At 40.8% G+C, this 26247-nt stretch overlaps 1 protein-coding gene and 1 pseudogene across 2 annotated transcripts; both read right to left on the reverse strand.

The window, feature by feature from the left end:
* Positions 1 to 4364: 4364 nt before the first annotated feature.
* Positions 4365 to 9829, reverse strand: LOC146367919 (alpha-amylase-like; annotated as a pseudogene). The gene is made up of 8 exons (XR_014797564.1): positions 9662 to 9829; positions 8925 to 9067; positions 8445 to 8642; positions 7316 to 7546; positions 5367 to 5500; positions 4792 to 5014; positions 4621 to 4709; positions 4365 to 4494 (listed from the first exon to the last, which is right to left on the reverse strand). The product of XR_014797564.1 is annotated as an alpha-amylase-like (transcript).
* A 3398-nt stretch (positions 9830 to 13227) lies between these two features.
* Positions 13228 to 17964, reverse strand: LOC146367920 (alpha-amylase). The gene is made up of 9 exons (XM_084912371.1): positions 17778 to 17964; positions 17023 to 17169; positions 16518 to 16715; positions 15407 to 15637; positions 14802 to 14935; positions 14294 to 14516; positions 14086 to 14207; positions 13827 to 13952; positions 13228 to 13480 (listed from the first exon to the last, which is right to left on the reverse strand). Exons 1-9 carry the CDS (start codon positions 17943 to 17945, stop codon positions 13291 to 13293), a joined length of 1539 nt encoding a protein of 512 aa, XP_084768497.1. The 5' UTR covers positions 17946 to 17964; the 3' UTR covers positions 13228 to 13290.
* Between the last annotated feature and the right edge of the window lie 8283 nt (positions 17965 to 26247).

A 26247-nucleotide genomic window follows, 5' to 3' on the forward strand; every position in this document is an offset into this window, starting at 1 on the left:
TTGTTGGCCTTCTGTGGGGGATAGGAGAGCTTTTGAATGATCACCTAATGTGTCACAAAGGAATCTGCTGTGATGGTAATGATACTCTGTGCGCTCTTACCCTTCTGTAAGAGTTGGTTTTGGCCTTATAATTACTGCAGCAACTTATCAGAGATGTGCGAAGTGCTGAAAGAGGAATGTATTTTTACAAATTGTGTTATTAAAGTGTTTATTCATCGTAAGGATTCAGACTGTTCCTGCAGTTTCCCATAAATTTAGTTGGTTTATTCCCTACACTCAGGTTGAGGGGTCATATGATGATGATGATGAAGCTTTGATTGCACAATTCCAAGAGATGATGCATAAAATAGATATCAGCTGTTAATAATTTCCCAATTGCATAGCTGTTGTGAGGGCTGTACTCGTACTTGTGGGGGCTGTGAGTGCTGTTTGTATAGTCGCTCATAAAGATCATGCTGAACAGTAATAACTGTTCTCTCCAACCTGTCAGCACATTGTGTTTTTCCACCTATAGCTAAATAAAAAAATACTTCAAGTAGGACACCTATTTGACATATACCAGTTGTTGGATTTGGAGTGTCCCTTTCCCCGCACAAATAAACCAGTATATCCCCTTTGCATAAATTGCAAAGGGGCTATACTAAGATTCGTGGCAGACAAGTTGAGTAAGAAGCCATGTCATTAGTGCTGTGACTGTTAATTTATTTGGAAAGGCCAGAATTACTAACAGTTTTAAGCACAATGCCAGAGCTTTGTGGTTCACTTCTACAGGAGCATTTTACTGACCTTATTAATCATCTGAAATATAAAGAACAAAGTACCACATATTTCTGGCAGAATGAATGAATGCGCCTCCATTACTGTTATCTATAAGCCAGTTATTGATCAGGATTCCATCATGGTCCTGTCAGGGATGAGGGGGCGGGAGGATGATGGACAGAACTAGCACACCTAAATGTATAGTGAGGGTGCACTGGGAACCTGTGGCAACTTCCACCTCTGCCAGAGCTTCAACTGCATTCCAAGGGAGGTCTGAGAAATTTAGTCCAAGTGGACCATGTTTTGCACCTCCATCGATGAGACTGTTGCAAGGAGCTGTGGCTGCAAGGTTGTTGGTGCCTGTTCTGGCCAAAAATACAGAACCAGTTGCTAAAGACCAGAGGGAGTTGTCAGGAGTTTTATCAGGCTTGGTTAGCCTGTGGGACTCAAGAGGCAGCTGACAGGTAAAGGCAGGGCAAGCACAATGTTGCTCTGGCAGTGGGTGAAACATAAACACGGGTGTGGGAAGAGCCCATGGAACAGGAATTTTGGTCAGCCTGAAAGTGGTTCTACCGAACCGTCAGACAACTTATGAGGGGGAAGAAGTATTCCACACACACTGTCTACAGCTGCAGTGGGACGCTGCTGACCTCGACTGAGGATACAGTAAGGCGGTGGAACTCTTTGAGGATCTCCTCAGTCCCATACTGAAACCTTCTATCATGGAAGCAAAGCAGAGCATGGGAAGGAAGGGGGATTACTCTCCCATCACTGGTTGCAAAGTCACTAATGTGGTTAAACAACTACACAGTGGCAGGGCCCCTAGGATGGATCAGATTTGCCTTGAGTTCCTGAAAGTTCTTAATGTTGTAGGGCTGTCCTAACTGACATGTCTCTGCAAAGTTGCACTGAGGTCTGGAGCACTGGCAGACTGGGGTGGTGGGGTGGTGGTGGTTTCCTTGTTTAAAAAGATTTAGGAGGAACAAAGCAGTTTTTAAGAGGAACAATGCAGTTTTTAAGAGGAGCAATGGAACACTGGACCAGCTCTTTATCCTCTCAAGGATATTCAAGGGTGCATGGGAGTTTGCCCAGCCAGTCTACATGTGTTTTGTGGACTTGGAGAAGGCATTCGACTGTGTCCCTCGGGGTGTCCTGTGGGAGGTGCTACTGGAGTATGGGGTGTCTGGCCCATTGCTACGGGCCATTCGATCCCTATACAACCGTTGCAAGAGCTTGGTTCGCATTGCCGGCAATAAGTCGGACTCGTTCCCGGTGGGTGATGGGCTCCGCCAGGGCTGCCCTTTGTCACCGATTCTGTTCATAATTTTTATGGACAGGATTTCTAGGCGCAGCCAAGTGGCGGAGGGCTTTCACTTCAGTGGCCTCAGAATCTCATCTCTGCTTTTCGCGGATGATGTGGTTCTGTTGGCTTCATCGGGTGAAGGCCTCCAGCTCGCACTGGAGTGGTTCGCAGCCGAGTGTGAAGCAGCGGGAATGAGGATTAGCACCTCCAAATCTGAGGCCATGGTTCTCAGCCGGAAAAGGGTGGAGTGCCCACTCCGGGTCGGGGATGAGTTCCCGCCCCAAGTGGAGGAGTTCAAGTATCTCGGGGTCTTGTTCGCGAGTGATAGGAGAAGGGAGCCGGAGATCGACAGACGGATTGGTGCAGCGGCTGCAGTGATGCGGACGCTGCACTGGTCCGTCGTGGTGAAGAGGGAGCTGAGTGTAAAAGCGAAGCTCTCAATTTACCGATCTACGTCCCTACCCTCACCTATAGCCACGAGCTGTGGGTAGTGACCGAAAGAACGAGATTGCGCATACAAGCGGCGGAAATGAGCTTCCTCCGAAGGATGGCTGGCCTCTCCCTTAGCGATAGGGTGAGAAGTTCGGCCATCCGGGAGGGGCTCAGAGTAGAGCTGCTGCTCCTCCACATTGAAAGGAGCCAGCTGAGGTGGTTTGGCTATCTGACAAGGATGCCTCCTGGGCGCCTCCTGGGGTTGGTGTTCTGGGCATGTCCCACCGGGAGGAGGCCCCGGGGCAGACACAGGACACGCTGGAGAGATTAGAGAGAAGCCCAGAGAGGTCTGGGCTTCTCTGCTTAGGCTGCTGCCCCCGCGACCCGGCCCCGGATAAAGCGGATGAAGATGGATGGATGGATGGATAAGTGGCATCATAATGCCATAGTTGATGCCAATAAGATGGTTCCCATAATGAAACTAGCCTAGACTTTAAATTAAAGTCATCTTATCTTATCTTAAACTTATCTACAACAAGGTATAAGACCTGTTGTTGCAAAGTCCATGCCAGGCCTGGAATGGGCCTAAAAAAAGTGGCCCTGGTATTGTTGATCCAGGTGACAAACCGTGATTATTTAAAAACCAAACAAACAAACAGACAAAAAAAAGACAAAAATTATATTGACCCATCAGCCCAGATTACCAGTCCAACACTGGTTCATGCATTATTACCGTGGTATTTAAATCAGTTTTCTACTTAGAAAATAGGATGTTCTTATCACCTTATCTAAATAATTAGAACAATCTGACACTTAATTTAGGCACACCAGTAGAAACGACACATACTTGGTGAAAGACATTTTCTCATTGTTCCACTTTCTGAAGACAGTTCCCAGTTTGGGAATTTGTATGTCTATATTTCTACATCATTCGGAATGAAGCTGCTGAAAGAGAAGAGATCGTGTCTGAGACTGATTGATGTATCCCCTTTTTTAGGGTTTAACATTGTCTATGCTATTGTACTCAATGGATATAACCCCCCCAATAATTATGAAATGTGAGTGAAGTACTGCAGCTCATCCCACCCACAAGGGAAAGAAAAAATAAAAATGTATCATTACTTTATCTTAGGACCACCATTATTATGAGATGTATTTATTTAATACATTGTGACTAAATATTATGAGTGGGTAATGACTATTTATTACAAAAGAACATATTCTGTGTGTAGAGTACATTACACTTTAAGTTGCAAGTATTCAGATGACGTGTGAAGTGTATTTACATGTCAATCTATTATTTAATTATATACAAAATATTATGTCAAAAATGACAAAGAACATTTTCAGTTTTTAAAATAAGCTTTATTTGAATTTTAAAGATTAATTTGAAGTCATATTTCCGGGATTTACTTTTGTGGATTATATGATAATTATATAGTAACTAATAATTTTATAATAACACTTATTATTATTATTATTATTATTATTATTATTATTATTGTTGTTGTTGTTGTTGTTGTTGTAGTAGTAGTAGTGTAGTAGTTGTTGTAGTGATTTTTATTTATTTTTATATACAATTAATAGTGCTCTTTATAAAACAGAATTCCATTTCTGATAAAAGAAATAAAGGCTTGAAAAACTACAGACATTTTTTAACTAAGCTTTTTTTAATTACAATAAATGTAATGTAGAAATTGTCAATCTTTTTGGTGAATTACGGTCATATTAGCTCTATTTTGATATGTGGCCGAGCAGTCTCTTTCTCAAACATTTAAGCAAATGTTTTACTTTAATGGTGAAATTATTTGTTTTCATTTAAAATGAAATATTAGGAAGCTGTCACACACAAACAAAGAGAACATAATCCTTACCAGTCCTCATTGTTAAAAACGATGAAACCACGGTTACCACGCCCAAAGGCAACCTGGTTGCCCTGGTTGTCCCACCAGTTGGAGTGAGGCTGTCCATTGACCACATTACGGAAAGTGACCATATTACTAAATAGGAGAAAGGACAAATTACAATCATAATACATGATGTCTACAGTTTTGATGGTGTAGCTGACAAAGCAGAACAATGTGAATTTGCATAAGGTCAGTGTGCTTACCAGTCCGTCGACTTACGTGATCTGACAGGTCTGGTCAGAGTTGATAGTAACAGGCTTGGTTGACCCATCACCATTGCTGGGGGGTCCAATCCAGTCATTCTGATCCTATAATACAAGCGTTAATGAACGAATTCAACAAAAAAACGTCTAATACACACTAGATATTGCATTATACTTGTGAACATACTTGTCCGTTTACAATGTTGTGGTCCCACCGATAGCTAGACATGACCCTGGTTACACCGTAAGGGTGGGCAAGCATGTAAGCAACAGCCATCTTGTAGAGCCTGGGGTCCCAGAATGTAAGGATGGATGCACCGCCAGCACCATGGCCTCTCTGGTTATCATGGTTGTCAGTGAAGACGAGAGCATTCCCATTAGCCATGAAACCCCATCCTTCTCCCCAGTTCCTAAATACAGCAAAGAAAAAAGAAATGTATTTTATTTTATTTTTTTTATTATAGCTGATCATTACTAAGTCTTTGTTCAGACCAGTACTTAAGATAGAGTTTGCACTGGTTGCTCTAACTACACTCCTGTAAAATTCTGCTTCTCAAAAAGTCAACATATGATGGATGTGAATTTGACTTTGACAACCAATTGGTCGGCCCCTGCACCTTTATAGTAGTTTTTATCTGTTTATTTTTCCTTTACAAAGAGTATTGTTAACAATGACATATATCTGTTATGTCTTTAAAAAAAACCTTTTCTATTAAATTGTGTAATATTTTCCTTAGATATACCAGTAGAAACAACACATACTTAGTGTAGGAAAGCTTCTGGTTGTTCCACTTTCTGAAGACCTCTCCCAGTTTGGCACCATATTTAAACTCAGTCACTCTTCCAAGGCTGACGTACTCATTAGCTGAAATAGCCTCACCTCCCAGATCAATAACCTAGAGCGAAAAGAAAAAACTGATACTATAGTCTGAAAAGTGAGAAGGGTTTAAATAAGTAGTACTAAATTATCTAATGATGTTATTGCAAGAACCATATATGTTTCAAACCGTCACATATTTTAGTAAAAAAAAAAAAAAAAAAAAGAACAATGCCAGATGATGGCATCTATTTGTACAGATTCTTATTTTGTGCTTGTGGTGAAGCATGGGCTGCGGTGCCGCTGCAGTTTAGGCAGACTCACCTGAGTGGCATCCCCAATTACCCCTCACCGGTTTAAAGTGTGGGCTAACTCCTGCGTTATTGTTGTAGTTGGTATGTCTTCAGCTGGCAACTGGAAAGCTGTAGCTGTGTGTGTTTGCAACAGCCAGCAGCAACTTGAGTGTTAATATCGAGATGCTGAAAAGCATGCGAACATCATCGGATCTGCATTGGTTATGTTACAGTGGTGCCAAAACCCAGGAAGGGGCCGCAGCAGACCAGGACTGGGCCAGCAAGGGAAGAAGCTGACCCAAATGGTAGCCGAGCTGGTGGCCACGCAATGGAAGCAGACGGCGGTGGGAAGAACTGCAGGACCAGGTGTTGGTCCCTGGTCAACACCGCCGCCAGCCCTATCCACGACCCGTGACGGTATGGGAACGTAGGTCCGGACTGTTCCAGCGCCCATGCAGGCCCCCAGGGTGAGGCCAGCCAGGACACAGCCTGCCTCCGCACCCGTCACCATTCCTCGGGAGAGAGCGGCAGGTGCCTTGCTGTGGCCTGCACCTGTTCCTGTTCCCCGGAGGAGAGCCACCGAGCAACCGCCGGCTCACGCACCTGCCCTGCCAGAGATGGACGTCGAGGCGTGCGTGGCACCTCGGCAGCCAGACATACAGGACAAGTGAGAGATGGAGGACAAGGTCCATGGAGGACCTCGGCAGCTGGAGGTGTAAGACGAGGCGCCCAGGTGACCTCGGCAGCCGAAGGTGGAGGTGCGCGAGGGTCCTGCTATGCCTGTGGTCACCTGTGCTGGCTGGTCCACACCAGAGGCCAGCACACTGGCTGGACCTGTCCTATCTCCACTAGAGGCGAGCACGTGGTTAGGTCCTGCGTGTATTCCTCCTGTCGAGCTGCCAGTGAGCCTTGGCTCGTATCTGCCGCCGCTTGCCATATGGGTGGTCCCCAGACCATCTCCAGGGCTATCGCTGGACATATGAGCGCAGCCCTCAGACCCACCTTGTCACTGCTGCCACTGAATACGCGGGCGGCCATTTGAATGGACACCTCCCTGTCGCTGGGGCAGGGGCATCGGTCCAGGCCGATTCCCCCTCCCACTCACAGGGGTCTGCGGTGCCACTGCAGGGGAGGTGGATGCACCTGATTATGCCTTGCTGACTTAAAGTGTGGGCTAACTCCTGGGTTATTGTTGTTGTTGGTATGTGTTCGGCTGGCAACTGGAAAGCTGCCATCACCAGTGTGTGAATGTCTGTGTGAATGGGTGGATGACTGAATGCAGTGTAAAGCGCTTTGGGGTCCACAGGGACTAAGTAAAGCGCTATACAAATACAGGCCATTCACCATGTTACAGTGCTATTCTGGTCTCTGCAAAATAATAATTACATTAATGTTTACATCTGGACCTAGAGTGTTCTTATTTGTTTACATCTTTTCCAGTCCTGCAAGATAAAATATGAACCAAGATCTGTTCTACATTTCAGTCACATATAAAGGACATGTAAACTCTAAGACTTATCAAATCCCACGATTTCATGAAAACTGAAAAACATGCTAAAGTATTTATTTATTTCACCAAAACGTTTTTTTTTAAAACTTACCTCCTGATAGATGAAAGGTCTGGAGCCACTGGGGAACCACTGGGTGTTAAGGTTTTTCAGACGACCATAGACAACGCTCAGATCACCAGGCCACATGTGTTTGCAGGCATCCATTCTGAATCCAGCCACGCCTATGTCAATAAGCTTGTTCATGTACTCGGCCACCTTACCCCTAACATATTCTTTCTCCAGGGCAAGATCCAGCAAATTATCCAGACGGCAGTCACATACCTGTAACAGTTAATATTTTATTCAGCATTTGGACCCAAGAAGAAATTTTACCAGTGGAACTTGGCGCACTGGTGGCATCCAATCTTGGTACCACGCTGGATTCACTGAGCTCCAGAATGCAACCATTCTGTATGACTATGTGCCTGATTTTAAATACCTGTGGCCATGGAAGTGATAGGAACATCTGAATTTAATGATTTGGATCCGTGAGTAATTACTTTTGGCAGTATAGTGCATATCATATGTGAAGTATGACAAGGAATAAAAGGTGTTTTGTAAAAAACAAAAAAACAAAACAAAACCTATAGATCTCAGATCACCAGTGTAATCTGTAAAAGAAATAAATGACTGGAAATACATTTTGTCACAACAACTGATCTCAAATTACGCAGAAAAAATTATATCACCAAAAAGAATTATATTGTTTTGTTGCCAAATAGCTCCTCATATCACTCACCTTGTGGGGTTTTTGAAGACCCCCCAAAAAATTAAAATAAAAATAATAATAAAAATAAAAACAAACAGCAACAAAAGTAGTAAACCATTTTAATATTTATTAAACTACTCACCTAAAAATGTTCCAGATGTATCGATCTTAACACTACACTTATCATGTACAAAGCAAGTAATAATCTATTTCAAAACTGTATTCAGAGGTTGTTTGGAATTAGAAAGAAAAGTTTCTTTGCTTAGTGAAATGTCGTTTTAAAAGCATTGTGTTGAACTCTACACCCTTTCTGTACATTACCACCCCCCACTATCATACCACTGAAAAAATAACAGAAAGAAGTAATGATTAACTCAGACAGTTGGTAAAAGATTAAACTTTTGGATAAGTATTGATGGATATCCTCTACTAAAAAAATGTCTCACATTGTTTCTTGATAACATTTCTTACCTGATATTTGTCACCATAGTTCTCAATATTGCCACTCGAAGTTTTGCATTTTTGGTCATTGAAGTCCAAGGAGGAATAAGGAACACTGGGGAAGTCTCTGTTCCCAGCATCAAACCAGCTTCCACATGAAGAGTGGGTTCCCGTTCCACTGAAGGTTTTACACATGTGGTTGATAAGGGTGTCTACGTAGACGTTAACCTGTTGTGATATAATAATTGGTGAGGATGCAGTTCACCACATCAAAATTTGTGTCCAATAACTTAGCAGTTTCCTTGACTTTTCTTGCGTAATATGTTCAAATACAGTCAGTCTTGTAAATTGTCAATCTTTATTATTTTGTTATTAATTGCCAGTCAGTGTTTTTACAATATTCATTTTCCAACTTGTTGTTTTATATAATCATACACATTTACAATGTGCAATCAAATGCAGATAGGTCTTTCATGCTTATGACTCGGTCACAACTGTAATTTAGTTTACCCCAACTTTGTTGCATCTGGTGATCATGTCTCTCAGTTCTGCCTCACTGCCAGATCTTGAGCAGAGCAGCTAACTGGCTGGTATCGCTGCCACCAGGGCCTCCATGGATCGCTCACTAGAACGTGCTCATGTGGAGGAGAGATCTGAGCAATAGATCAGCACAAACATAATACAGTCTGAATGATAATTTTATTAATTAATTATGTTGATAGAAGATTGTTACTAAAATTGTCACTAAAGACGTTATACTGATACTAGTATAAGTGGAAAAATCAGTTGATATAACATAAACTGTTACACAACAGAAAAATACATTTGACTTGCCATGTTCAAACAGATTTGATTTTAAGGAACTTAGTAAGTTTTAAATCTTAACTCCTGTGGTCAAATCTCACCAAACCTGCCTCTTTAAAAAAACAAAAAAACAAAAAACCCCTCACTATTTCCAGTTCACTTCCAATCACAATATGCAAATTAGTCCATGTGACAATCAAACAGGGTAAATTCTACTGGTTGGATAATTCTAGTATGTGGTAGTTATCGCTTTGTTCACTGTTTCATTGTCAATTCTTTCATCTTTCGTAATCTTTATAGTTGCATCTGTAGTAATTTTGCAACCATTTCCTGCATCTTGTCCAAAGGGGTGGACTCTTTTGAAAATAAGTTTAAAAATAATAATAATATACATTTTTGAAAATAAGACACCTTTCATTTAGTTATATATCAGCTATACATACCTGAACTCCACCAAAACCTTTGGGACCCAAGAAGCGTTCACACTCTTGAGCAATGTCAGCCCAACGCCACTCAAACAGGTGGACAATGGAAGTCCTTCCATGCTTAAAGTTTGGGTTGTGCTGGGCAAGGCTGAGCCCAAAGAGAGCTACCAGGATGAACAACTTCATGCTTTCAGTGGACAAAAAAATCAAAACACAGTCACGCTGTGTCACAGTGTATTAACTGTATTTATACCCACCCAGGCCAATGAGAGACTGGTAAATCAACATGGAAACAAAACAGGTGCATTTTTATCACAATTCCCTGGTTCCATTTTAATCAGCTGAATGGAAGAAGATGTGACACAATTCTGTGACTGGAACCACAAAAATATAAAGGGCACATAGTACCCAAAAGGTTATTCAAACAAGGACTGTGGAGATACCTTGATATTCTCACACTGTTTTTGTGTAGTTTGTTTTTGTTTAGTTTTTCTTTAATTGTATGTTTTTAGTGTGTGACGATGGGAGTTATTTGTTAACTCCCAAGTAAACACACTGAACACCATTTATTTTATTTGAAAATCTAAAATATGGAAACGTAAACATGTAGGTAATTACATAATGGTATGACCGTCCTTGACAGTTGGCTAGAGCAGTGTTTCCCAACCTTCCCAGCCACGGCACATATTTCCAATTTGGAAAAATCACCCACAAAATTTCCACACCACAAAAAAAAAAAAAAAAGTCACAAAAAGCATATTGATAATTTTTTCCCGTGCTCTAGGTATAGCGGAAATAGTTCAGTTTGTCCCCAGTATACGTTTTTTGCTTTCTTCTGACCACTACTCATGCCCGGGCCCTCATCTGGGTCGGAATTTTCTCCAGGACCCAGGTCAGACTATTTCATTTCAAATATTTGTCTATTGCAGATAATCTTTGACGGCACAGCTGATCATTTCTCATGGCACACCTATGTGCCGCAGCACAGTGGTTGGGAAACACCGGGCCAGAGAGATATTACAGTAGCTGTACAGCTACTGCAGTGCACTCAAATAACCTAACACATTAATTAGCTACAAAACCTATTAACCTAACAGGGTATGCAGCTGTGTCCAAAAGAAAAATAATAGAGACACTCCATTTCCTATGAATTGATTTTGTATGCATTTTTTCAGACTGGAACCACAGAAATATAATGTGCACACAGTATTCCAAAGACTTCTCCAAAGAACTTGGGAGTCTCAGACTTCTTATGTGTGTCTTGATTTTCTTTTGTTTTTCTTTATTATGTGTTTCTAGTGTGTGATTATTGCTTTTTGAAAATAACAGTATTTATTTTAAGCAAAATATAAAACATGGAAATGTGCATAATTACATAATAGCATGATAGTCTTTGACAGTTGTGTACAGAACTATTTACTGTTCTTACTATTCAGGTACACAATTAAATAACATGTTATCCGGTTATTTAGCTGTGTACAGCAACACTTTTTGTATGAATTCATTTCAACAATGTGACAACATTATATTTACACTGGGGTTTTTTTAATCACACTTTTATACATATTTTTGAATTTGAATTTGTTTGTACTTTACAAATTATTTAGCAGTCCATTTTCCTGCTCTCGTGACAATTAAACATGTCTTTTTGTTCAAAAATGTCTTTTACTCTATTGGTCCCTATGCAATTAATTAAATTATTGGTTTACTAGTGTCTAGTCAAGTCCCTACTTATTTTAAGCAGGGACTTGAGGCACAATTTGCCTACAAGCATGCCCAGCGATTTGGCTGGACATGTGCGTCCAGCCAATGTCCAGCTGGACATGCTTTGAGTCCACTACTGCTGAACCTTTGGATGGCTGAAAAAATGGACCTTCCGATGTTTTCAGCTAAAGTGCTGGACGTGCTGATAGGCAAGAAGTGAAGCAGCTCATGGCGGTGAGAATTGACCATCAGGGGAGAGCAGACACAATCTGACCACTACCGGCACACTTTTTGCACTGTAGGTTAGTGATGTGCGGATTCCTCTGATACCAGTCATTTATGTTCTAGAATCGATTCTCATATTAAAATATCGATATTTTAGTAATTTAGGGTAAATTTGTAGTTTATCATTAACAGGAACACAGTGGAAAGACACTATATCATTCGGATTGTCTACATTGGAAGGAACTACTTCCTCTTCCGCCTTTCATAGTGATGTGCAAAATATGGCTGTATAAACATGTCGCAGCCCCTGGTGTGCGCACTCACAACAATGGCTGAGCTCAAGTGGAGTCATGTGTGGACGTATTTTACCTCCACAAACAGCCGAGGAGTGGTTTGCGATACATGTGGCAAGAAGGTGCGATGTTGTGGCAGCTCCACTAACCTCATCAAAAACCTCAGAGTAAATCATATCACAGAATATGACAAGCATATGTTGAGGCGAACTGAAAAGGAGGAGTGGACAGGGATAGGTGCTGCTAGGGTGAGACAGACATCTCTCACAGAGTCCTTTAGTGCTGCAGCTCAGCAAGGTGTTCAAATAGCGCACAACTTCAGTTTTATATTTCTATATAATGAATTCTGCATTATTAAGTGATAAGAACAAGTAATCTGATGTCAGTATTTATTATGATGCTATAATTTGAGATACAATAAAAGATACAATAAATAAAATAAGTTTTTGTACAAAGTATCGGTATCGGATCAGTATTGTCGATACCACCCTGAATTTTACTTGGTGTCGGATCGGAATGGAAATCAGCGGTATCGCACATCACTACTGGAGGTTTTCGTAAAGCTTTTATTTTGGTATTTCCGTTGATCCGTACAATAAATTTAGCTAAATATTTAGTTTCCTGTAACACTTAGATTTAACATTTAACATTTAGATTTAAATATAATATTTAGATTTAATATTTAACATTTAGATTTAACATTTAAAATTGTGTTTTAAATATGAAAAGTTACAAATATTTTACTAAATGTAAAAAAAAATGACTCAAAAAAACATGTTTTTGTAAGGTTTTGAGCTAAATGTGGAAAAATGTTTACAAACGGCGCCCAATACTATCTTGTGTCTGTACCATTCTGTTCTGTTTGGTGTTCCACTGGGTTGGTTTTTTTTTTCTTGTTTTTTGGGGGGGTTGGGGCACTGATTCGAATGCCACCTCAGCACCTCCTGGGTGAAGCATGTCGTATCAGAAGGGGGCCCTGGTTTCTCTCTAGTTTATTTATTCAGAGTCAAATAATGTGTCAGTGAATGCAGCTGTGTCGAGCTTCATTACTTTTTTTTTTTTCATATAAGTGCGCTTTAGCTTCATGGCTTCAACAAAGTTTCTCTTAATTGTTCTTATTTTGTTAAAATACGAGTCCAAAATAAATTGCAAGCATAAAATTCTTATTTTCTCTTTTGACATACAATTTAAATGTATAAATACATTATATATACATTCAAATACACAATGCCACGTTATATATTATGCAAACTTGGTCACACATACGTTTTTCCAGTATTTGATAATGTATTCAAACTGTTGTGTGTGCTTATTTCATTTAAATAAATATGTTAAAAATGACAAAAAAAAATCTTCTCTTTCAACAGTATGCTTTATTTGAATTTGAAATATTTATTTGAAAGATGCATTTATTTTATTATGGATTTACAGTTTAGAATCAGCATGTATAGCAATGAAGGGGTCCTCATCTTTGTTACTGATCGAAAAGTGGGCACGGCCATCACTACCAACAGTAACCTGCTTCCCAGTACATTTGCTTCCTTCCTTTTGACCAGAAATTACATCACAGTAGGTGCCACCAGGCATGCCTGTGTTCAGGGTGACATTCAGGTCCCTGAAATGGAAAATAAAGGCCAGCTTAATTTTAAAGCCACAACAGTGCCACAATTAAACTGTAATGCTTGGTTGGGAGTAACACCAAAAATTAAATTTAGTGTAATTTTCTGTATTAATAGTGTAATTTCCTGTACACAACTGATACTGCTCATTCCAGAACTACAAAAAAGTAAGCTTTTTTGTAGTTCTGGAATACATTTAATGTCAAAATTGTAAATGTTATTGGTGAATGATGTTCATATTAGCTATATTTTGATGTGCTCTCAAATAGTCTGCTTTTTTGTGAAACTGTACAGTATTAGGAAACAGTCACACACAAAGTCTTTGGAGAAAAACATCCTTACCAGTCATCATTGTTAAAAACGATGAAACCACGATTACCACGCCCAAAGGCAACCTGATTGCCCTGGTTGTCCCACCAGTTCGAGTGAGGCTGTCCATTGACCACATTACGGAAAATGACCATGTTACTAGAAAGAAGACAGGACAAAATGTTATCATGTGATGCCTATAGATTGTTATAGTCCAGATGACAAAGAAGAACTGGATTTTGTTTTGCATGATGTCAGATGCTTGCTTTGTCTTAATTTCTGAGTGACTTACGTGATCTGACGCCATCTATGCTCACAAACCCATCCATTCCCACAGGTCTGATCAGGATTGATAAGAACAGGCTTGGTTGATCCATCACCATTGCTGGGGGGTCCAATCCAGTAATTCTGATCCTGTGCCACATGGATGGATATATTCAACAAAAAACTGTCTAATACATACTAAGCATTGCATTTTTTTCCATTAAGAGTGAACATACTTTTCCATTTACAAAGTTGCGGTCCCAGCGATAGCTAGACATGACCCTAGTTACACCGTAAGGGTGGGCAAGCATGAAACCAACAGCCATCTTGTAGAGCCTGGGATCCCAGAATGTAAGGATGGATGCACCGCCAGCACCACTACCTCTCTGATTATCATGATTGTCAGTGAAAATGACAGCATTACCATTAGCCATGAAACCCCATCCTTCTCCCCAGTTCCTAAATACATCAAAACAAATTAGAAATTGATTTTACTATTACAGCAAATTTACAGCAAAATAAATGTGAAAAATGAAACACACATACACACACATATATGTATATATATATGTGTGTGTGTGTGTGCATATATATATATATATATATATATATATATATATATATATACACATATATATATATATACATATATATGCACACACACACACACACACACACATATATACATACATACATGCGTACATGGGTACTTCATTTAGTGACATGAGGGGAAACGACACATACTTGGTATAACAAAGCTTCTCATTGTTCCACTTTCTGAATATGTTTCCCAGTTTGGCACCATATTTAAACTCAGTCACTCTTCCAAGGTGGACATACTCATTAGCTGTTATAGGCTCACCGCCCAGATCAATAACCTAGAGGGAAAAGAGGAAAATTTATACCTTAGAAAGCTGATTCAGTTCAAAATTCATATCATTTAAAGTTTTTAACTAGCAACGGAGTAAATAAATGAAATCTCTACACTATTTGTAGCATGAAGTAACATGCATATGCTGTTCAGCTTTTAGTAGGAAAGAAAGACATGATATTTATAGTGTGCATCTGTAACTGCAGCTTACTTTTCAGTTCATCTCAGTTCAATTAAATTATATTTATACAGCACCAAATCGAAACAACAGTTACCTCAAGACATTTTATATTGTTAGGTAAAGACCCTACAATAATACAAAGAAAACAAGCTTGAACATTTTATACTATTAACTATTTTTCTTTTGCTTGCTAAATAGTAATGTTCATGTATTTTGCAAGAATGTTTGATTTGTATATGCTGTTATTCCATCCTGTCTGATGGCTGCCCTAGATACAGTTTGTCCAGAAAAACTTACCTCCTGATAGATGAAAGGTCTGGAGCCACCGGGGAACCACTGGGTGTTAAGGTTGTTCAGACGACCATAGACAGCACTCAGATCACCAGGCCACATGTGTTTGCAGCCATCCACTCTGAATCCAGCCACACCCATGTTAATCAGCTTGTTCATGTACTCGGCCACTTTGCCCCTAACATAGTCTTTCTCCAGGGCAAGATCCAGCAGACCCACCAGACGGCAGTCACGTACTTACAGCAGTTAATATTTATTCAGATTGTGGAGCTAAGAAGCAACTATAGTATGCATGGAGATATTATCCACACAAATTTGCACTGCTTTCTATTTCAAGCTGCTAATGAAAATGAAATACTGTTGAAAAGCTGAAGAATAAAATTGTTGACACTGGACTGGAATCTATGTATAATTAGGTAGATAATTTGATAAAAAAGTAAAAGGAATACAAATTACTGAGTGACTATGAGTATGGCTTCAGAATAAAAAAGATCCATTTCAGCAGCAGTTAGATAAGTTGAAGGAGAAACATGAAAAGCAACAAACAACATGTTATATGCCGTGATTGATTATAGTAGACTGTGGGGGGATAAAAATATTTACATTAATGATAAGTACCTACAAAGAAATAAGGAGATCTCTGATTTATGAAAGGTTTCTTATATGGTACTACAGGATTCAGCGATAGGACCTAAACTGTTAGTAGTGTTTGTTTTGTTTTTGATTAAATGGGAAAAGAGGTGGTTCCTGAATAGAAGCAAAATGATAGATTAAAAGAAATTGGTGATATATTTTGGGAAAGTTATAGCCAAACAAAAATTGGAATATTTGGTAACAGACAAATAAAAGATGAAGTCAAAATTGATGAATGATGCTGTAATAGAAAGAGAATATAGATGTACATGGGCATGATAAGTGACCACAAAATATACACTGTGGATGACATATCTTAACAACATAAGAAAAAAATATTTAAAGCTATTGCAATATGGTATAAAACCAGTGATAGACAAGAGAAAGGCAGAGATTTTATGTATTATAATAAGATAGTAAGTAAGCTCTTGCCAGTGGTGTCAGAAGCAACAAAAATTTTGTTTTGTTGAGTGACATTTCTTACCTGATATATATCACCATAGTTCTCAATTTCACCACTCCCAGTCTTGCATTTATAGTCATTGAAGTCCAAGTAAGAATACGGGACACTGGGGAAGTCTTCATTGCTAGCGTCAAACCAGCTTCCACATGAAGAGTGGGTTCCTGTTCCACCACCAGATCCACACATGTGGTTGATGACAGCATCCACATAGATGTTAACCTTTTGGGATATATATATTGTTGAGGGTGCAGTGCACAAAATCAAATTCTGTTTCGAAACCTCATCATTTTCAGTGATTTTTTTTACATGTTAGGTTCAAATAAAATACATTTGTTAAATTGTTGATATTTATTATATCACCTAAACTGCCAGGTACTGTTTCTATAATGTTCCAAAAAGTGTCATAACAAAAACTGGTAATAACTTTTTGTTATGCAAGAGGTTGCAGATGACCACAATTCTGTAAAATTAAGAAACCTGAAGTCTGCAATGCTTATCATCAAATGACAGCTGTAATTTAGTTTACCCCAACTTTGTTGCATCGGGTGATCATGTCTTTTAGTTCTGCCTCACTGCCAGATCTTGAGCAGAGGTTGTAGCTGACTGGCTGATATCTTTGATACCAGGGCCTCCAGGGAATGCCCAACACAATGTGTTCATTTGGAGGAGAGATCTGCGGAGCATAGAAAAAACAAACAAACAAACAAACCCCACAAGAAACAAAAACCATGTTATAATTGTATTAAATAGAATTATGTAGGTGGAGGCTTGTGTTAAATAGATTAATCTGATTCTACTGTTGATGGTCAGCACACAGTTTATCACAAAAAGTGGTTTTGATTTTTCTTGTGACAAAATCATGAGCTGGAAAAGCTTTCTAAAGTTTAAAATTATAAACCTGGCCATGCTATTGAAACTGGTGTGGAAGCGCCAAATCTGTGTCTAATGATACAAATTTAGTTTTTTTGTCAATCAATACTTTTCTAAAGACATAATGTGTCAATAGTAGTGAGTAAAAACTGAATTGAGTAAAGTGTGTGAAAATAGAATTTTAGATATAATACTAATGAGAACGGAAAATACAAGTTCCATGAAGTGTTTGTGCTGAACTTCCAACACCTCAAAAGGTAGGCTGTATTGTGTAATCAGTGTGATAATGCATTAATGCATTCATTGTTTCATTCATTCATTCACATTGTTTTCAAGTAGTAAAAGAATGCAGGAAGACAGAGGATTATCCTACCTATCTAGAAGCTACATGTGATATATAGCTATACATACCTGAACTCCGCCAAAGCCTTTGGGACCCAAGAAGCGTTCACACTCTTGAGCAATGTCAGCCCAACGCCATTCAAACAGGTGGACGATGGAAGTCCTTCCATTCTTAAATTGGGGGTTGTGCTGGGCAAGGCCAAGCCCGAACAGAGCCACCAGGATGAACAACTTCATGCCTTCGATCGATGAGAAAACAAAAAACAGTCACACTCTGCCAAAGTGCATTTAAAGTATTTATACTGGCTTTTTCCTTTTCTAGGCCAATGAAAGACTGTCATATATCAATGTGAAAATCAAACAGGTGCGTTTTTATCACACTTTCCTGCATATTTTAAAGCAAGGAAAAAAAGGGGGGTGGGGTGGGTTAATCCTTGAGGCAAGATTAGAAAGGCAAACACAAGGCGCACATAAAATCTGTCCATTTAACACAATTTTCTCTTTCTTATCCAATTCAGGGTCACAGGGTGCTGGAGCCTAGCCAAACTGTCATAGGGCCAGGGGTACGGTGCACACTGGACAGGTCACTAGTTTGTCTTTGGGCTGACTCATACAGACAGACAACCATTCATGCCCACATTCAGGTCCAGGTCAGTACCAATTAACATAACCCTATACATGTCTTTGAGTTATGGGAGGATCCTGGAGGCCCAATACTGGATTTTACTTTTCTTGCTATCAGATTACAGTGCTCCCACACCACCATGGCCCCTACATAATAGGACACTCAGATGCAAGGTCAAGTGATTTTTGTAAATGTATGTTACTTTCTAATATTTTCTTTATTCATTTATATTTTTTTATTCTTCTTATTGAAATATAGTGACTCAAAATGTGCTTGACCATTTGGCTGAACAGGCTCTTATAAGGTTAAAACTCTGTGTTGAGCAGTGTTGGGTAAGTTACTTTAAATTAGTAACTTAGTTACATTACTAGTTACTTCCATCAAAAGTAACTCAGTTACTTCAAGTTACTCGTTACTTTCAGAGTAAATAGTTACTAAGGAAAGTAACTTTGGTTTTACTCAGAATTCTCTTGTTAATGTGTTGCTTCCGTAACTGGATACCCAGCCAGACTGCCAGTCTTCTAGCTTGCTTACTTGCCACAAGTGCACTGTGCCACCTACCAATAGAAAGGAAAAAAATAATGTGCACATTTCCACGAGAGAAATCCCACGCCTGGACCGTCGTTGACCGCCGCCATGATTCTAGCCTGCTTTTTACATCCAACACAAAAACTGCAGTCGTGGTGCTTTCGATTGTACTCAGAACTCGGAAATTCTGCCTTCTGAATAGGAAGATGTTTGGTAACAGACGACTGCAGATGAGCTGCTTACAGGGCTGGACTGGGACAAAAACAAATCGTTCCGGGGAATTTGACTAGAGACCGGCCCGCCATTATAGGAAAAATCATAAAGCCTTTGAATGAAAACAAACGCTGTTGTGACAGTGATGTACACTGTTCTGATGGTATATATGCATTAATCTATCAATCGTTTGTTGTAAGACTCAGATAATTATTTTTTTAAAAGCGAGAAATTTTAAATGAGAATAAGAAAGAAAAGTATTTCCCCTCTCCCTGTTAATGCCCTACCTGCCCCCCTGGCAACAGTTTGCTAGACCCGCCCCTGCACAGTTACCAGCTGTCAGCTAAGTAAAAAAAGGATCCTGGTGTTATTTGTCTCTCAGAAACAGTTCATAACTTCCCTTCAACTCATTCATGTCACCTAAAAGGTAAACCTGTTTCTCCATCACCTGTTCAGCTCTGATGATTCAGTAAGGACATCTCCTGGTTTCATCTTCATGTTTCCCTCTCACCACATATCCAAACCGACATCCTGACCAGCAGCTTTACAGCTGTGGCTCCAGCAAACATCAGCTGATAGTAGAAAGTAATATTAAATAAATTGTAACAACAGCTGATCAAGCTTAAACGTGCTGCTGTTGTTTAGCGCGACATCCGCTGGTTTCCTCTTTCTGGCGCAAAGTGGGCAATAAATAAACAAAAGAGAAAAGCCGATCAGCTGATCATTGATCAGTTTTATGATTGAAGTAGAAACAGGAGAGGGAGGGTGAGAGAATGAGAGAAGAAGAGGCAGCTGTGCGGCGTAAACACAGAATAAATCCAGCTTTGTGTATTTTTCATTGTAGCTGAAGTCCGGGACAAAATGTTCCTTTTCACCTCAATATGAAACCCGTAATATTTTCTCTGAATACAGACGATTCTGTTTTTTACGGGATGGTTGGCAACTCTAATAATTAACCGTATGAACAAAATAAAGTTCAACATCAGTAACATAGCACCCACCCAGCTGTATAGAAACTCCGTCATGCTAGCAATTGCTCACTCCCTCCCATGTTACACACACACACACACACTCAAACACACCAAGGTCAAACTCTCAGTGTGAGGCCTGTCTTCAGAATCATTGCATAGATATTTTCTTATTTATTATACCGGTTAAACGTACACATACTTTTTTTATATACCTGATTCTATTCATATCAGTGTTAAGTATAATTAAATATCAGAAAAATCACATATTAAATATGGTTCCTTGTTCAACCTTTATGATATCCAAAATCATGGAATTTGCATACGTTGCTTATCTTTCCACATTCGTATAGGGACACGCTAACCTGCCAAGTTCAAAGCAGGATTATGTACACAGACAAAATTCAGACATTAGAACAGTCCTTTTTAATATTCAAACTACATTTCTCATTTAACATACTGATCAGAACTATCGATTACATGTTTAATTGATAAAAATGATCTACTATTAGCAAATAAAGGAAAGCTCTGTTTGTTCACTCTGATCATTTTTAACACATAACGCTGGATGTTAAGACTTTTTATGCCGTCTCAGAATGATGACAGGGGAAGCTGGGTTGACTTCAATCGCTCTCTGTCCCACCTCTGTCGACACAATTCATACAAGGTCCTGAATAATCAGGCCCAACTAAACATTGGACGTTGAATAGACATGCAGGTCATGTCCAATTCTGGTCCAATTTACATGATTAATAAATATAATTTTGGCAGGGCTGTGGTCTATGCCTCTGCTGCAGCAGGCTCAAGGGGCAGTGCCAACGAGGATGATGAGGCAGCTGTAGCTCATCTGTGATACCAGGATCTGGAGAGGTGTGGAGTCAGCGCAAGAGCTGTGTAGACTGGGCCATCGGAGGGAGAAGCGCAGATACTGGCACTGGTGGCACTAGAGCAGTTTAGAGTGACGGGTCCGCTGCCATCAGCCGGAAAACCTGAAGGCAGCCGTCACCCTCACAGAGGACCACATGGCTGCGCAGACTGAGGGTGCGGAGAGCCACAGCCAGCCGCTCAGCAAACTGCAGCCAGTAAACTGCAGCCAGTAAACTGCAGCTAATGCCAGCACTGAGGAAGAGGCTCCCCAACAGAGCGGTCACCACAGCCATGGCCCACAAACCCCTTTTTTGGCCAATCTGCTTCCCTGTGGCCTGGACAGGGCAGCCACAGTACTTGAACCATGGAGGCTGGCACAAACGCCAGGGCAGGAGTGCTGGACTGGGACACCTGAGATGGGAGTGTCCATTGATGAAGGTGGGGCAGGTGTTCCACATCACCGGGTCTCTGGGAACGTCCCCTGATCCAGGATGGACGTACAGCATTCCGGTAAGGTGTCAACCCAGGGCATTGTTGGAGGTTTTAGTAGGTGGAGGTCATATGTGTTCATGGGGATGTTCTCAAGTATCCCATTATGCCACTGCATATTAAATTTAAGGTTAAATGTATAGAGTAAAGGCTGCAGTTAGGTCCCACCTGTTGCATCCCCTAATTCTAGGAACAAATTGGCCGGGGTTTTATAACCTTTTGGGGCGGTATGTTGGGATGTGATCATGACCTTTAATAGCAGGTCATGATCACATAGGGAGGAGGAGATGACCCCGTCAGCTCCAGTGATTCACTCCATGGAGGATTTACCACTAGAACAGTTTGGTAAAAAAAATAAAATAATGGTCACTTGATGTGCCCTTTACTGGTAATGGAGGTCCCATTTGAACACACTGGCAATGGCTTGTCGGTCATTTCAACAGAGTACGATATTGTTTTGTATTAGTTCTGGTGGATTATACAACGCAATTTCCCGAAGAAGTGCTGCTGTGCACCATTTCTGCCAAGAGTGTGGTGCAGGCATTGTTTCAGGTCATCTCCAGAGTCGGCATCCCGAAAGCAATATTGACTGACTCGGGCACATTGTTCATGTCTCGCACACTTTAGACCTCGTTAGACCTAATTGAGGAAAACTGGGTGGAAGATCCAAACCCAGCTAAAAATTAGATTCAGCACGTCCTGGACCTAAGAGCAAAGCTGCACAGGGGAGTTGTCACAGGAAAATTTGCTTTAGGCCCAGGAACGTCAACAACGCCTGTACAACAGAGGGGATAGACAGGAAATTTTCAACGGGAGACAAGGTATTGTATTACTCCCATCCTTAAGCTTAAAGTTACTTGCCAAGTGGCAAGGAGACTTTGTGGTCACATGGCGAGTGGGATGACTATGGTGGTACAGTTGGACAGTTGGAGCCAAAACAAGTATAACACCTCAATCTCCTCAATGGCTGAAAACGCTTCTCTGTTGAGTCTGGTTAAGGGAAGAGATGAGTTGGGGCTGGAAGTCCCAAATTCCATTCCCATTCCTGCCTCTCTCCATTGGGATAACCATCTGAGACAGGCCCAGAGAGCAGATGTTGCTGCATTGCAACAGTGATTTGTAGATGTGTTCTCCCTCCTGCCTACTCTCATAGAGTACCATTTTGAAACACAGTATGCATGATGGTGCATTGACAGCCATACAGGTTACCTGAACATAAGAGACAAATTGTTCAGAGAGAATTGTCTGAAAATTGTCTGAAAATAGAGGTAATAGAAGGGTCGTACAGCTTGTGGTATAGCCCCATAGTTCTTGTAGTGAAGAGAGATGGGTCTATATGGTTCTGTATCGATGACCACAAGGTGATTGAGATGCCTACCCCATTCCCCAGGTTGATGAGCTCCTGGACTGGTTTGGCATGGCTCAATTTTTCACAACACCAATTTTAACCAAGACTGGTTGATTCTCTTGTCTGCAGAGTCCAAGGACAAAATGGCCTTCTTCACTCCGTATGGGATATACCTATTTGTCACATTTTCGTTCTGCTTGTTCAGAACCCCAGCCATTTTCCAGCACCTCCTAGACCTGGTGCTGCATCTACATGCTGCATATACTGCCATCTACCATGGTTCTTGAGTCCCTGAGGCAGGTGAGGTCACAGCTGACCTGAAGAAGTGTGTGGTTGGATGGAGGGAGGTACAGTATTTTGGATACCACTTAGGGGGTGGGCAGGTGCGCCCACCTGCTTGTCGCTGTAGCCCACGTTGGCTTCTGCACCATGGCTGCTAGGTGATGCCTGGATCTCCTCCATGCATGCTTCATGTCATGGGGGGCAGGGCTATGGCTCACCACACCCACTATTAGATATTTACATGGACCAACCTTATGAATACTAGCATGCTGACACACACAGTGTCATGTACTGTGTGCAGTAGGCAGGAATGGTGGACCCAAAGTGCAGACTCACAGAGGCAAAAAAGTGTGCTCAACACAGCTTTATTACTAAACACAACAAAATAACTAAGGAGCAGGTGGTGGCGCTGCAGGCGACAGCATAGAAAGTGCAGGTGGTGGCTGAATGGACTCACCAGAGCCGTCAGCGGATCCTCCAATGGAGGCAGACGGCTGGAGCGACTCCTCTGACCCTCCAGCAGAGACAGACGGGTGGAGCGGTTCTCCAGAACCCCCAGTGGGAACAGACAGCTGGACGAGTCCCTCGGACCCTCCAGCAGAGACAGACACGGGGTCAGGAGGTACAGAGCTGAACAGATAGCTGAGCAGGCGGCGGAGCTAATGATTGAGCTGAATGCTGAGCTAATAACTGAGCAGGTGAAAAACAGTCTTTAAAATCTGGAGAGCTGGAAATAATAGGCTCAGAACTACATACAACAGCCTTGGTAAACACAGGTGGGGTAACATGAAGAGTCCTACGTTCAGTAGTTTAAAACACAGGAAACTGTCTTCAATTCTTCTGAACTGGAAACATCCGTGTCTGTTCTTGTTGTTCCAGACTTAGTAAGAGCTCGCGCCAGACAGTCAATCTCACTCACCGAGACGGAAAGTGTCTCAACAGACACTAGTGGAATCGTAGATCCTGGCACCACGCTTTGTTCAGTGGGTGGTGAATCCTCATTAACTGTCTCGGCCTGCTGCTCCAAGGAAGTCAGAGGTTCCAAGCGTGGTGAGGAGCGCTGTCGGACGACGCTTCCTCCTGGAAGCAGGAGTGGTGAAGGAAACAGAAAGTGCCGGAGCAGCGGTGACTGGCTCCTCATACCCTGACCACATTTATGCCAAGCATGAGCCAGGGGAGGAGTGGTCAGAACAGGACGTGAAGGAAGAGGGATTCTGATGCTGCAAATGCAGCTGCTGCAGTGGTGCCGTGGAAAGCTCAGTCTGCTGCAGCAGCGGCGAAGAAGTGGAGGTAGAGATAGAAAGAGCAAGCTCGCCAGCCTTGACTTGCTCCCTCAAGGCAGCTACAGAGCTGCCTAGCACAGTGTCTGTGAAGTGTGTAGTTAATGTGTTGTCTTGTGTAGTTAGTGTGTAGTGTTGTGGATAGTTTTGTGTTGTGTATCAGAACAATGAGGCGACTGCTGTCTCCAGGTAGAGAACAGGAGTGATACACCTGCTGCTGTCAGACCTGCAGGTATTAGGCTGTGATGTTCTCCTTTATAGTGGACAGAAATATTTGGAGTGGCACAAATAATTTGTGTGGCATCTTATTGAATGCAGAACACGTGATTGTTCTGTAAATAGTTTGAAATGGTTATTTAAAAAAGGGTAAAAAGTAAATAGCTGCAAATAACTTTGTTTGCAAAACTTGTGCATATGATTTGAAAATTGACATTTTATATTTGCATTTAAAGTTATGAAATATGATTCATTAAACATGTTTGTGGTTGTTACAGTAAAAAATATAACTTTTTCTACTCAGATTTTATGTTTTTTGTCTGATTTTAGATCAATTGTGTTAATACAGTATGTCAAAATGAAAACATAAGTTTAAATTCAGACACATGAGGTTGTGCTGAAAAGAATGATACCAAACAAGGCAAAGTAAATAGTTTTTAAAGGTGAAATGTAGAGGGAAAATCAAAAGTAGTGAAAAATGGCCAGTTATACCCTGGACCCCAGAGGGTTAAACATTTTTTTTAAAGTAGCGCAATAGTTACTTTTCAAGTAATTAATTACTTTTCGAATCGTGTTACTCAGTTACTAACTCAGTAACTTTGAAGAAGTAACTAGTAACTATAATTAATTACTTTTTCAAAGTAACTTGCCCAACACTGATCGCAACACAGACCAAAGGAAAACACAGGGCTTAAATAGACAGATGGAGCAATCAGGAAATGGGAGACAGGAGGGAAACACAGCTGGGACAAATCAGGCCTAAGGAGACAAGGGAAGCAGAGACATGGACTTTCAAAGTAAAACAGGAAACATAACACAGAGACGCAGACTTGGCAAGGTGATACAGCTGACAGGGGAGACAGAGCAACTATGGAACATAGACAGAAATCAGAAGAATAAGATCTCTAACGCAGAAACCAAACGACTAGAAATTATAGATAATAACAAAATCAAAGTTCAATAATAATGCAAAACTCAAAACACTGTGTCAATGACCCAGGTACCTTAACACACAGGTGTACACACAAATGTTCACACAGGTGTACAAACAGACACACACTGTCTTGGTTGGGTGCTGCCTCTAAACATATCATGCATTATTAGTTGTGATGCTGCGCAGTAGCATTCAACAACATGCGGTAGTTATAGCATGTTGGTTGTTACTGTGATTTCCTTACTGTGTTATTTTCTTCTTAAGCAGGTGGTTAAGCAGATTTCCAGTGTCTTTTCTCTCTCTATCTCTCTACCCCATTTCTCCTATATTTTTACTGTCTTCCCAACTTCTCTTTCTTTCTTCTTTCTCTTTCCCATCCTGCAATCCTGTCCATTTTGATTGTAATAACTAATAAACTACGACAATTAAGTACACCAGTATAGCATAAGGTCCACTCGGGAAAATAAATCTGCTCTTGGCTTTCAAACAACAATTATGAATGCTACAGTGCCGGACAGGACAGGCAAAAAAAAAAAGAAAAAGAAAAAAGTTGAGTATTTTTGCTTTTGAACTGCACAAATATATATGTTGAGCTGTACTGACTATATCTGCAAATCTGTACCACTAGAATACTAGGAATGTTTAGGTGATTCATGTTTCACTGTACTGTTAGGATACTATTAAGCAGCTAGCTAAGCGCTCTGTTGGTAGTTAACATGGAGCACCATCCTTCAAGAGTGTCTATAAGACATACAGCTTTGTGTGCATTTCGGATTTGATTTGGTTAAA

The sequence above is a fragment of the Perissodus microlepis genome, chromosome 18, assembly GCF_051167445.1.
Source record: "Perissodus microlepis isolate ML-2025 ecotype Zambia chromosome 18, ASM5116744v1, whole genome shotgun sequence".
Taxonomy (NCBI): domain Eukaryota; kingdom Metazoa; phylum Chordata; class Actinopteri; order Cichliformes; family Cichlidae; genus Perissodus; species Perissodus microlepis.

Excerpts from the sequence above, each read along its gene's own strand:
- LOC146367920 (XM_084912371.1), bottom strand. The coding sequence starts at position 17,945 with ATGAAGTTGTTCATCCTGGTGGCTCTGTTCGGGCTTGGCCTTGCCCAG. Across the intron at positions 13,953-14,085 it reads CATAGATGGCGTCAGATCAC|TAACATGGTCATTTTCCGTA; the intron begins GTAAGTCACTCA and ends TCTTCTTTCTAG. Across the intron at positions 13,481-13,826 it reads GTTTTTAACAATGATGACTG|GGACCTGAATGTCACCCTGA; the intron begins GTAAGGATGTTT and ends TTTCCATTTCAG.